General features: G+C 35.1%; 2 protein-coding genes across 4 annotated transcripts; both read right to left on the bottom strand.

Annotated features, from left to right (window-relative positions):
* Positions 1 to 2,970: 2,970 nt before the first annotated feature.
* LOC122602536 (wall-associated receptor kinase-like 1) lies at positions 2,971 to 6,308 on the bottom strand. The gene is made up of 3 exons (XM_043775139.1): positions 5,507 to 6,308; positions 5,268 to 5,432; positions 2,971 to 4,507 (listed from the first exon to the last, which is right to left on the bottom strand). Exons 1-3 carry the CDS (start codon positions 6,306 to 6,308, stop codon positions 3,345 to 3,347), a joined length of 2,130 nt encoding a protein of 709 aa, XP_043631074.1. The 3' UTR covers positions 2,971 to 3,344.
* Positions 6,167 to 12,365, bottom strand: LOC122602538 (pentatricopeptide repeat-containing protein At4g19890). 3 transcript variants are annotated; one of them, XM_043775144.1, is made up of 3 exons: positions 10,033 to 12,365; positions 8,822 to 9,008; positions 6,168 to 6,244 (listed from the first exon to the last, which is right to left on the bottom strand). In XM_043775144.1, exon 1 carries the CDS (start codon positions 12,297 to 12,299, stop codon positions 10,254 to 10,256), a length of 2,046 nt encoding a protein of 681 aa, XP_043631079.1. In that variant the 5' UTR covers positions 12,300 to 12,365; the 3' UTR covers positions 6,168 to 6,244; positions 8,822 to 9,008; positions 10,033 to 10,253. The 3 variants fall into 3 exon arrangements, with proteins under 3 accessions (XP_043631078.1, XP_043631079.1, XP_043631077.1); XM_043775143.1 differs by lacking the exon at positions 8,822 to 9,008 and having other exon boundaries at positions 6,167 to 6,244; XM_043775142.1 differs by lacking the exon at positions 6,168 to 6,244 and having other exon boundaries at positions 8,698 to 9,008.
* Between the last annotated feature and the right edge of the window lie 782 nt (positions 12,366 to 13,147).

Raw genomic sequence — 13,147 nt, forward strand, 5'->3', positions numbered from 1 at the left:
CTTATATATCTATATTGGGGTTTCAAAAAAATTATTATCTTATTATTTTATTGATTGGTGTTCAATTTGTACTGGTCCCAAGTTAGGACCAGACAAATTATTAGTTTTATCGAGGTTAATTAATTTATAGAGGTTCTACTGTATTTGAACATTTATGATTTAAGTATTTAACTCGCATAAAGTCATCATTTATATTTTTATTTTTTTTTTGAAAGGTTAATTTATAATTTTTTTAGTTTATACTCTTTGTATTTTCTTTGATTATGTAATCAATTGTAATGAGTGACTTTAATACATGGATGTAATTATGTGGAATTTAATTCACTGACTTTCATTGAAAATAATAATAATTTCTATTATAGGCTAATTAAGTTTGTAAAGTAACCTTTGAAACTAAATTATTTATGATTTATAATCATCATCAAAAGTGCTCTGTAGTTATATGTATGTTATTGTATCATGAATGAGTTTGTGACTGTAAAATGTTAATTATTGATAACAAATCAATAAAAATTGTAAAAAAGAATAAGTTGAAGATATGAAATTAAAAAATAAAATAAAATAATAAATACAAAGGAAAAAAGATTAACGTGCCATAGCAGTGTAGATATTTGAAAATTTTCAACTTTGTTGGTAAAGTTTAATATTAAAGCCCATATAAGTCACCGGCCCACTACCCTAAATCCACCAATCTAACAATTGTTTTAGTTTGAAACTTTGAATTATCAACCAAAAACCTTAATCAACAATCATCTGATCTAGTATCAAATTATCAATGAGTTTAGTTTTTGACTTTTTTTTCACAAAACATATCAAGTTTGAATCCTCCTCTTGACATATAACGATAGTAAGTATCCGCGCGTTGCGGCGGTGAGATGATGGGGGTGATAGCAAGGTCATAGAGTGTGATAGGTCATAGAAGTTGATATGTCATAGAGTATGATAGTCAAATGCCTTAGCCGTACGGGCTCCGCCCTCGGATTTAAAAATTCTTTGAAAATATATAGAATGACATCTCTAATGAAAGAACATGAAATTTTAAGAACACCCATACAATTTTTATAATTTATCGATATACGGTTTTTGAGATAAAAGATTTTAAATTAATTGGAGGAATAAATGATTTATGGAGGAGAGAGAAAAAAAATGATTGGTTGAAATTTGAGTAGAGAGAAAGGGTATTATTGTTATTTTAGATAAATATAAAATAGATAAGAGATCATTTTGGAAAATTACTTCAAATCAATATTAAAAATTTAAGTTCAATGTTGAAAATATAAAGGAAATCTGCTTTATAATACGAGAGCAAGTACCCACGCGCTGCAGCGGTGAGATGGTGAGGGTGATAGGTATAGGTCATAGGAGGTGATCTGTCATAGCATTTGCCTTAGTCGTACAAGCTCCGCCCTCAAATTTAAAAATTCATTAAAAGTATATCGAATGACATCTCTAATGAAAGAGCATGAAATTTTAAGAACACTCATATAATTTTTATAATTTATCGATGTATGGTTTTTGAGATAAAAGATTTTGAAAGAGTTAAAGGAATAAAATGATTTACAGAAGGGAGAGAAAAAAAGTGATTGATTGAGATTTGAAGAGAGAGAAAGGGTATTATCGTTATTTTAGGTAAATATAGAATAGAATGGGGGGCATTTTGAGAGAAGTACTTAAAATCAATATTGAAAATTTAAGTTCAATGTTGAAAATTTAAAGGTTTTTTTCTTTATAATATAGTATAAATATAGATAGTATAGATTTGGGGTTGCTGGAAAATTGGTTGGAACCGACCACAAACATAAAACACAGTCAGACTGCTACATCTAAAACCAACACGAAGATGTACTTTATAAGGGGCAAGGGTGTAGACGGCAAGTTTTATCGGCAAAAAACATCGGTAAACATCAGTTATTTGGCAAACCTATAGCATGTGAATCGGCTAGTATTAGCAAGTTACATCGGCAAGTTTTGGCAAGTTATATCGGCAAGTTTTGGCCGATGCTAATGAACGTTGGGCAAGTGCCACATGCACTCTACAAGTGCCACATGCACCATAGAAATTAATTTTTAATTAGTTACTAGCCGATATGCTGAATTGCCGATTGCACCTCACAAACTTGTGAATTTTAGCAAGTTTTGGCAAATTTTTGGAGTGCCACATGGTGTGCTCTTATTGGTCAAATTACTTACCAAAACTTGTTAAATTGCCAATAATCGGCACTACACCCTTACCTCTAATACATTTGTTACATACTTACATGTATGCATAGAGAGAACAATAGCCTATTTTTGCCTCATGTATATAAAGGTTAGGCATAGAGAACAATAGTCTGTTCCTGCCTAATATATATTAAGGTAATGAAAGACATACAAAACTAGCATGCAATCAATTTATGTTAACTAGGTGAGGTTGTTTCTGGGAGCAACCTGAGTTCGAATTTTGTCAGAAACAGAATTGAATTTAAGTGATTGACTTACCTTGATACTATCCTTGCTATGGGTTATGTGGGTACCAATTCGGTACATGAGATTACATGAGATCAAACGGTTCGCATCAATCTACTAATTTATTTTTTAATTAACGGTTAGTTATTTTTAAAAGTGATGCAATTACCGTAGCCTCTTATTTGATGTTTTCAGCAGTGCATATAAAGTAACAATAATACCGTAGCCATGGACTTTAATAAGGTATAGCCGTTGGCCCAACTTTGGAGCTAGAGGTATCCCTCAATTCCATTATAGGTGGCATGCTCATGCATGTACTTGATATATTTATCTTATGGCGATGAGTGATGACTCTTACACCACTTTTATTTAGCTTTACACCATGACCTTAGATTCAACCTGTTTGGTAATGCACGGTTAAAAATATCTTTGCTCCTCATTTGTCTCAACTCAATTAACGAGCTCATAAGGCCAACGACAATCATCAAATAAACAACAAACGATCTAAATCATAAAGATTAAATAAATCAAAAACTAGGACCCTAGAAAATTATGGTCTTTGTTGAATTCTAGGGACATTGCATATATGCTATTTAAGCCACTATAGTAATCGGCCTCAGCTCACGACAACTTTATATTTTGTCCCTAGAGATGACAGAACAGTAACAGTGAACATTAAGCCTGCAGGTAACTAAGTAAGAAAGTTAAAATGCTATGTACAAAAGACATTCAGATGCATACCAATAGACTTTTAATGCTAATAAGTTAAAATGGGTAGCCAAAGAAGATAGGAACGGAGGCACCGAGGCAGTCTATTCCAAACTCTTTGAACTTTGTTGACAAGTGAAGGGAGAAATCAAGACTTTTATAAATACCAACTTAAAACGATAATCATCTAATCATTCATTAAAGGTGTCTTCAAAACTCGTCATGGTTGACATTGCCTCGTCATCGTTGAGCATCTGTAGTTCATTGTGATTTGAGTGTCCAAAGTTAGCTTGAAAGGTAGAAGCTGCATATGACATTCTCATGCCTTCTAACTCTATGGCTACTTCTTTCATTGTTGGCCTATTCTTCCCCTTGGAATTCAAACATCGCTGCGCCAAGTTAGCTATTGCCAAGAGCTCACCCTTTGAATCCTCATTAACAAGCATTGGGTCAAATATTGACATCTCACGACCTTCTTCCATAGCAAACATAAAATGTGTAGCTAAATTTCTATGTTCACCAAATCTAGTCAGGGAGATTGGCTTTTCTCTTGTTAAGAGTTCCAGCAAAACAACTCCGAAACTATAGACATCACTTTTTTCGGTGAACTGACTAGATTGGAAGTACTCCGGATCAAAGTAACCAAATGTCCCTTTGACTAAGGTAGTTAAGTGAGTTTGACCGATAGATACAAACCTTGATGTACCAAAGTCAGAAACCTTAGCTCTATACTTTTCATCTAAAAGTATATTAGTGGTCTTGATGTCCCTATGATATATTGGAATGGAGGTTGCTGAATGTAAGTAAGAAAGTGCTCCTGCAACCTCTGTAGCGATTTGTATTCTCATGTGCAAAGAGATTGGGGGCTCACCAGTATCATCTTGAATGAAATTATACAAGGTTCCATTTGAGATGAATTCAGAGACAAGTAGAGGAACCTCTGTCTCTAGGCAACATCCCAATAATTTGACCACATTCCTATGATTGACTTGGGAGAGAATGACCACCTCATTGATGAACTGTTCTAATTGACTTTCATTAACAATTTTTGATTTCTTGATTGCTACAATCCTGCCATCAGATAACATGCCTTTATACACTGTTCCTTGACCTCCTCGGCCAAGAATTCTATTATCGTTATAATGGTCAGTGGCCATCTCCAACTCTTTGGAGGTGAAAAGTATGGTTTTGTCAACTAAACCCGCATGAGTAGCTTCTTGTTGTTTAAGAAGTAGACCACCGTTGCGTTTAAATAATTTTTCTCTCTGTCTCTTTGCTATGGTATTCTTGATTAGTTTGAACAATTCATAGACTAACTTTGCTGATAAAAGCAGCCCGATGCATATGCTAACACCTGAAAAAAGGCAAATACAATAAAAGTGCACAAAAACCAACTCAGCAATCTAAATGTTCAGTAGCAGTCAACAATTCACATATGAATCTCTCAGATTAGATATACGTATGCAGTAATGACACTGAAAATGAATATGAGAATTAATAGGGGTACTGAGAAAACTTTGTTTGCTTAAGATATTGGAATGAAATGAAGTATGTTTCAATAAACTTAATTTTCTTTCCCATAAATGCATGACTTCAGTTTTGTGGGAAGGGTGTGTTCTATTTCTAATTTAAGTATAAAGATTAAAATGCAGCCCGTGCTTATATCTCTTATCTTTTTCAAAAAGCAACTGAACAAGCAGGGTTGGAGTAGTTGGAAAACAACAAAGGTAAAGGGTTGATCCTCGCTCCCTGCAAAATGGTCGGAGGTCCTCAGGAAGGAAAAAAGACTTTCTACTTCTCACTTCCCGTGGAAGACGGGATGGGTAACTGTTGATTTTTCTATAAAAACAAAAACAACTCCTGAGGATTTCTATTCTAGTTAAACTGTGAGTTTACTTCTCACCCCAAATAATCTTTTAAAACATTAGTCTGAAGGTTCACTGCAAAATGAGGCAAGACCAAACCATATAATAAATTAATTTCTAATTGTCTGAACTTAATGAAGGTTATTGAACTCCGAACACCTCAAGTCACAGAGACTGAAACAAGAAACCAGAATTGTAACAAAAAATGAATGTATGATATACAGATCGCGAGGGTAGATAATTGCTTACCTAGAATAACACCTAGTGGTGATTTGCTGCTTCTTAAATCTCGAGTATGATATACAATAGGTTGACAATCCAAACTCCAGGTCCCATCAAGATCATTCGAATATATATTCTGATTATAGCGACAAATTCCTCCAGAATCCCGACAACTGGCACAAGCTTTGGATTCTAAAACCATGTAATATTTCGAGTAAGTTTCCTGCAAAGATACTAGGCAAAAAGAAAACAATTGCATACGATACCTTCGCATTGATAGTGCAAATAAGGGTTTCCTTCACGCCCAATACCACATAAGCACTTTCTACTAAACCAAGATCTTCTATGTTCTTGTTCCCAACAATTTGGTATTTTATGAAAGTCTGTGTCACTTAGGGACCACAAAAATGATATTGGAACAAAGGACTTATTCCTCAAGACTATCTCATCAGACCATCCTTCAGTGACCAAGAAGGCAAACCCGCAGGCTTCAGTTCCAGCCAGCCCTTCTAACCGTGTAAGATCCACAGTGTACGAGTTTCGATTGAAAGAAACGTATCGAATCATTGCTCGGCAACAACTGATTCCGTAACAATCACCTGTTTCACTGGTAGTGTCATTAGGGCAAGTCGTTGAACATCCAGTGAGCACTCTCCCATCTTCCAAGATGGAAGCATGACCACACCCCATCACAATGAATTCGTTATGCGATACGGAAAATACAAAGGGACTCTCACCAGTATCAACACTATGTATGTAATTGCTATTCCGGACTGAATTCTGGCAATGAGTGACTACTGAAACATTTAAATTGATCGTTTGTGTTTCCAAGTCAATAGATAACACCTCCAGATTGTTGAATGCAGAAAGATACGGTATCGACGAGTTGCAATCAACAACGTACCATTGGTTGACAGAACAATTTGCCCCAATTCCGAAAGGGAATGGAATCGTCACTCCTCCACACGTATCTTCGCATCCTTCTTTGGCATAATCAAGAGCTTCTGTTAATGGTAAGGTTAACAAAATCAAGATAATCAGTTTATAGAAAAGTTGAAAGTGTTTCATTTTTGTTATCAAACTAGCAATATCGTGGCAGAAACCATAAGGAGGAATTAAATAAATATAAATGAAAGAATCTGTCTGCAATAACGTTATTTATCGAACGGAGAAAAATATATCATGGTGGACTTTGACTTAACGTAATGCAAGTCTTTGTACTTAGTTTACCAATACAAGTTGGTTACAAGTAAGAAAAATTCAATAATGGGGGACTAGGTCAATGAAGAAAACTCTATCAATTGATACCATTAATAACAGGGACAAATCACCAAAAAAGAACAATTTATTAAGTTTCGTTTATAAATAAAACATATATCTTACCAATCATGATAACGTACTTTAGGTTTTTTGTGAAACATAGAAAACTATAGAATAAAAACAAATACCATCCTCTGCCATATATTAAAGTTACTCAAAAGTAAGCTTAATAGTAAGGAACAAGGAGGTTCACTATGTGGTTAGATTTTGGCTTGCAAAGATCAATTATCATTACATTTTTTGGAAACACACTACACTGGAACCAAGTTGGAGTCTACCTCGAGCTATACAGATAAACTTTTGATGCAACAGTAATTCGGCCACACTTTTTGTCCAATTTCTAAAAACTATCCTTGTTCAAATCAATATTATAGTAAATAAACTATGTATCTGATTTTCTCACCGTTCCCTTTGAGGGACTTTTGACCCATTTGACCTGTCTCATAGTTAGCTAATGTTTCCCCATTAAAGATATCACATAACCCAGATCTATCCCACTCTGTAAACTGGACAAGAATATAACCACCCATTATTAATACAAAGGGAGATTTTGTGTGTTTAATTATAATCAATTATCTTCCAGGCATCTCACCTATCACATGTGATTTCTGATACTATTTTTTCTAGTAATGTAAGCAACTCTTGTAAGATTATGCAAAATCATAAGATCGGCCTCTTGGAAATGCAAAAGTCCCTTGTACATAATAACCGATCTTTAGAACAAACTGTGTGCAACGACTCAATTCATTAGCCTATCAAATCATCAACCCTACCTCACCAACATCCCCTACTTCTCCAATGTCCTACTTACCTAGTTGGTTCTTGTAGACTCAGAGCCAACAATAAAAAATAATGCCAATAACATGTTTGTCCATTATATAGAATTAAGACCATAGTATCAGTTTTCTCGTATATGTGGAGTTTAAGTGGTCTCATCTATTAATCCTGTTCTACTCCTTTCTGGAATTGTAGTCCACTCACTGTACGTGTAAAAAACTCTATAGGTAGATTAGAAAGAATTATTGCGTATTGAATATGTTTACTAGAACCTATACCTATTTGGTAATATTTCATATTTGAAATGGAAAAACACTGGTTAATAACATGGAAAAAAATGGAATGCAATTCACTAATAAAAGCAAAGAAGAAATGAAAACATGCCTGTTATTATTGGGTATATTCATTCAAAAACCTCTGTGATTAATTGCATAAACAGCATGAAAAAACTCCAACAATGACACACTTGCATGCATGCCTCACAAACAATTGATCTAAGTAGTCAAGGACATAATTTCGGTGTTTCGGTCACGGACTGGTATACGAAATATCGTTTTTTTCGGTGGTATTTCGGTAATTCTAATATTATATATATATACACATAAATAAAAGTAAAACATATAACATGGAAGTGCTGAAACAGAATTCACCGAAATTTCGAAAATTTCGGTAGTATTTCGGTCAAAACCACCGAAAATTTCGGAAATGATATCTAAACTGAAATTCAATACCAAAATTATGTCCCACCACCGAAAACCGGTATACCACTGAAATTTCACCGAAATTGATAACATAGCAATTGATACGGATTCATAACGATTACTACTTAGCTATATAACACCGAAACGGATACGGCAAACGGGCACAGGAACGATACGGGAACGGGAAACGGAAAAATTGAAAAATATAGGATACGGGTACGGCAAAGATACGACAATAAAAAATAAAAAATAATAAAAATATATTGATTTTATATAAAGAAATGGTGACTAGTGATCACAGATTAAATTTTTACTAAGCTTTTTTGGAATTAAAAAAGTCTGATGTTGATCTCAATTGTATAATGTGGTTGGTTTTTGTTTGAGGTATACATAATCGCAAGATGGCAGTCGTTCTTAGAATATAGAAAGCTCGTTCTTAGAATATAGAAAGCTCATTGAAACCCTAATATTAATTAGATACGGTATGAAAGCTTCACATAAACGTTTCGGTATATATGGAAACTTCAAGGAAACGTTTCATACGCGTTTCGTACGAGTTTCCGTTCCGATGGAGTTTCCGAAACGGGAACGGCTACTTGTTTGAAGTTTCGGTGCATCATAGCTACTTAGTAGATATTGAGAAAACAAATGGAAAGCAATTCGCTAATAAAAGCAATGAACTAGCCGTTTTGAAGAAGAAAGGAATACATGCTTGTACTATTGTTTACATTCATTTAGAAAAGTCAACCCGGTAGTGTCAATTTTATCATTTACGATTCTTACCTTGTCTTCATATCACTGATGTGACATCCTCCTCCTAATGTATGCTCGTCCAAAACTCCATCACCACTGACCTTTGTGCCATGGCACAACCACCTTCCCAACCATGGTTTAGATCCATATTTTTAGGGTTTCCATCATCTCTGACTCAACTGTGAGTCTGTGACTTGTCTCGTCTACAATGCATCCTCTAAAAAAAAAAGGTTCAATTTAATTTTGAGCTTTATTTATCATCTAAAGAACCCAAAAATCATCAAGAAAAAGAATAGCCCATCATAATATTCAAGTAATCGGTGACAACCAATGCCCCAACTTGTTCCAAATGGAAAGAAGGAAAAAGGCCACCAGCATATTCAAGCCATATTCAAATCGCTTTGTGCATTGCTTAAATATAGTGGTGTATTGTTCTTTTCATGGTATTTCCTCCTATCTGGGGTTCCTAAGATAACAACTACACTTGAAAATATGATATAAATTTTCTGTTTTACTTCTATGGATGCAATCAGGCATAGAGCAAGTTATGCATAAGTTGGAAAGGATGGAAGGGTTAACAATGAGGATGTAGACCATCAGTCATGTGAACGTGGAGTTTCACAAAGCGAAAATGCATGAGTAGGAGAAGGATACATATCAGCCATGGCATGAAGTGCGTATTCCAAGATATCAGGACATGTCAGCAAAGAACTAAACAGAGGACATTAGAAGTATCTTATTAAATTTGGTACTTCACTCCATAGAGCTGGTAAACTATTTTAAACCATGGTTTGCCCTGGATGTAAACTCTAATAATGTAACAATAACACACGTTCAGACTCCATGTCTCATGTAACTGAGCTTACTGCTTAGGCCCTGTTTGTTTATTAATTCATCAAGTGTAGTCTGGATAAATATTATCCGTATAAAATAAGCAGTATTGCTGTGTGTTTCATGTGCTAAACGAATTGTGCGTAAAAAAATATTAAAAAACGAATACTTAATTGATAATTTAGCGTATGTGTGACTTTTTCAGTTTAAGTCATTCTCTACAGATTAAGTTCAAAACAAACATACTCTTAGTTTCACAACATATCAAGTTTATATTTAATTGTTACATTTTTGTGGTAAAAAGGAGTATCCTATGCCAGTATAGAGCTTAAATCTTAGAGAAATCAGATATGTTTACAAATGAAAAAACTAAATGAGTGCTACTCAGCCAGAAGAATCAGAGGGAGAACCTGGTGCTGAGAATCAATGGCAGTTATGATTACATTGCAATTCACGACATCTCTCATGCAGCAGTTTCCAATATTGATCATTAAGTCCATCAAAACTTCCCGTTAACACTTGATGGTCTAGATAAAATGCTTCAAAATGATCACAGCTGACAACAATAACAAAATCTCTGAATCCATCTCAGACGCCCCTTCAAATATACCTTCTTTTAGTGTTTGGCCTACTAACTGATTCCTTTTGATATTCTTTCTTGTATATCGGAAACAATGGCATAATGGTTGCCCTCATAAGATGCACTAGTAAAAGCTGTAAGCGTTATATGATCCAAATTCTTATCTTTTTCAATAAGCTTATGAAGAAAAAAGACTGCCATATCCACTTTCTTCTCACTGCAAAGCTTTCTTACCAGAGTTTTTACAGTGCGAACCCATAGCTTTTTCTCCAATCTATCTATGACCTTCATGGCTGTAAAGGAATCGTCCGCTTTGCAGTACTCATAAGCTATTGTGAGACGGGTAACTTCACATGGGGAGAGTCCCTTATCAATCATGGCATCATAGTGCAACCGAGCCTCATCTAACTTTGACCCTTTGCAAAGTCCACTGATGAGAGCACCATAAGTAATACTATCAGGCACGCAACCATGTTCGCTCATTCTTTTGAACATCTTTGTAGCAGCACTGACTTTTCCATCTCTACAATATCCACATATCATAGAAGTGTAAGTTTCTTTTGTTGGGACCAAACCATGTTTCACTCCATCATCAAAAAGCCTCTCACAATCACCCATTCTTTTTATTCGAGAAAATACCGAAATCAATGTGGTGTATAAATGTATATCAGGTTTGATCCCAACCTTAATCATCTTGCTTAACATCAATAGGGCATGCTTAATATCCGCTTGCTTGCATTTCTCCATTATAAGAATAGTATATGTAACCTCATCAGCTTGCAACCCCTGTTTTAAAGCTATGTCCAACTGTTTATATGCTTCTCGAACCTTCCCTTTTTTAAATAACCCATCAATAACTGCATTGTAGGTGAACATATTTGGGGATAAACCTTCTTTCCTCATCATATCCATTAGTTCATATGCACGACTCAAATTTCCACTTTTACAGTACCCACTAACAAGAGTGGTATAAGTATCCTCATTAGGAACCAACCCTTGTTCGTACATTCTCGCCAAGAGCATCTCTGCACGGTTAACTTTTCCCTCTCTGCAATACCCGCTAATCATAGCAGTGTAAGTATGCACATTAGGTTTATAAAATTCACTTCTAACAAGCTTCAAAAAAAGCCTAAACGCTTTATCCGTCCACCCTTTCTTACACATACCATCAATCAATGCTGTATGTGTATAGACGTTCGGCTTCCATCCTTTCCTAACCATCTCCTCCAACAATTCAAAACCTTGCTTAACCCGTCCTTTCTTACACAGCCCATTTATCAATGTAGTAAAGTTAATAACATTTGGTTTCAACCCCATCCCAACCATCTTATTAAAAAACCACAACGCCCGATTCACATTCCCCTTATCACAAAAAGCCTTTAGCACCAACGTACACGTCACATTATCCAACACAAACCCCTTATCCAACATCATATACAACCACTTATCAACTTCATAAACCTCGCCACATTTACAATAACAAGTAATAAAAATTTTAAAAGTCATAAAATCCGGAAACGCACCTCGTTGACACATTTCATCAAACACCTTACGCGCATAACCGACATCCCCTAATTCCACCGCCACACCCACAACACAATTAAGCATATCACAACCCAATTCCAAACCTTGATTACCCATCTCAATAACCATCCCAACAGCTTCCTTCAACCTCCCAACTTCTGCAAAATTCCTAACCATACATTTCAAAACTTCATGGGCTTTTTCGGAATTCGCATTATCTATCAAACCCATAACGGAAACAACATAAAAACGCATAAAGTAACGAAATTTATGATACCCAATTGCAGAATAGAAGAAACTTAAGGCAACCATTGAACCGGCTTCATCGGAAAGGGAAGCGACAACTGTGATGGCTTGTTCTTGGGTCAAGAAATCGAGGTGGAAGTCGAGATGAAGGCGGGTTTTGAAATGGGTTTGTTGTTGGAAGTATGATTGGCAGACTGATGCACAAACTGTTCTGATGATGGATTTTGATGATTGTGATTGGTCATTGAGTTTGTAAGAAAGGTTTCTGAAATGGGTTTTGAGAATGCCATTGAAAAGGTTTCTTTTGGATTTGTTGATTTGAAGCATAGCTGATGATGATGAGTTTGGTGTTTCAATGGCATTTCTCGAGTTCGTGTAAAACCCCCGGGAGAGGGTATCGAGCTAACTCGACCGTAAAAGTTTCAGCTATGAAGCGTTAACCCTAATCACAACCTGTCAACTCCAACTCAAACCACTAACTTGAAAAAAAAGTTTAGGTTGAGTTGTCGAGTTTCGGGTTAGTAGGTCAAATGGATTGGTAGGTCGACCTGTTAACTTAATGGGTCAGCTTGAACCCAACCTGAATAAAATTGGTTAGTGGGTTGACGGGCCGAGATTTCACAGCTCGAACCCAATTCTTTTAAGTCGATATCAAGTCGGATTTCGGGTTAGGTCGAAACACAGATATTTCGAAATTAAAAAACCATAAATTTATCTAACACATCATAATCCTTCTAAATATATAACATATGTAATTATTAACTTTGTTTATTATCTCATCTTTTGATTTTGCATAAAAATTCTAATAGATGGAAAGTTATAGTTGGGTTTTATTACCGAAAACCTATATTTTATTGTCGGAATCAAATGTTGCGGATCCCTCAATGTCTCACTTTACTATTGGATTTCGGGTGACCTTTTCATTCCGATTGGGGTTTGGAAGTTTTGGATACAAAAAATCTCTATTATTATATAAAAAGTATGATATGAGACTTAAATTTTTTAAAAAGATCGATAAGCTATCAAGCTTTACTAATAAATGCAATTACATTTACATTAATTATTCTTATTTTTAAATATTACAATAACAATTTTATCATACCTTGTTAAACAAGTAAGAGATGATGGTCGGTGACAAGATGTTATGCATCCTCTTTTGTTTTATGTACTAATTA

This window comes from Erigeron canadensis, chromosome 6 (genome assembly GCF_010389155.1).
Source record: "Erigeron canadensis isolate Cc75 chromosome 6, C_canadensis_v1, whole genome shotgun sequence".
Taxonomy (NCBI): domain Eukaryota; kingdom Viridiplantae; phylum Streptophyta; class Magnoliopsida; order Asterales; family Asteraceae; genus Erigeron; species Erigeron canadensis.

Excerpts from the sequence above, each read along its gene's own strand:
- LOC122602536 (XM_043775139.1), bottom strand. The coding sequence starts at position 6,308 with ATGAAACACTTTCAACTTTTCTATAAACTGATTATCTTGATTTTGTTA. Across the intron at positions 5,433-5,506 it reads TTTGCACTATCAATGCGAAG|AATCCAAAGCTTGTGCCAGT; the intron begins GTATCGTATGCA and ends ACATGGTTTTAG. Across the intron at positions 4,508-5,267 it reads ACCACTAGGTGTTATTCTAG|GTGTTAGCATATGCATCGGG; the intron begins GTAAGCAATTAT and ends GCCTTTTTTCAG.
- LOC122602538 (XM_043775143.1), bottom strand. The coding sequence starts at position 12,299 with ATGCTTCAAATCAACAAATCCAAAAGAAACCTTTTCAATGGCATTCTC.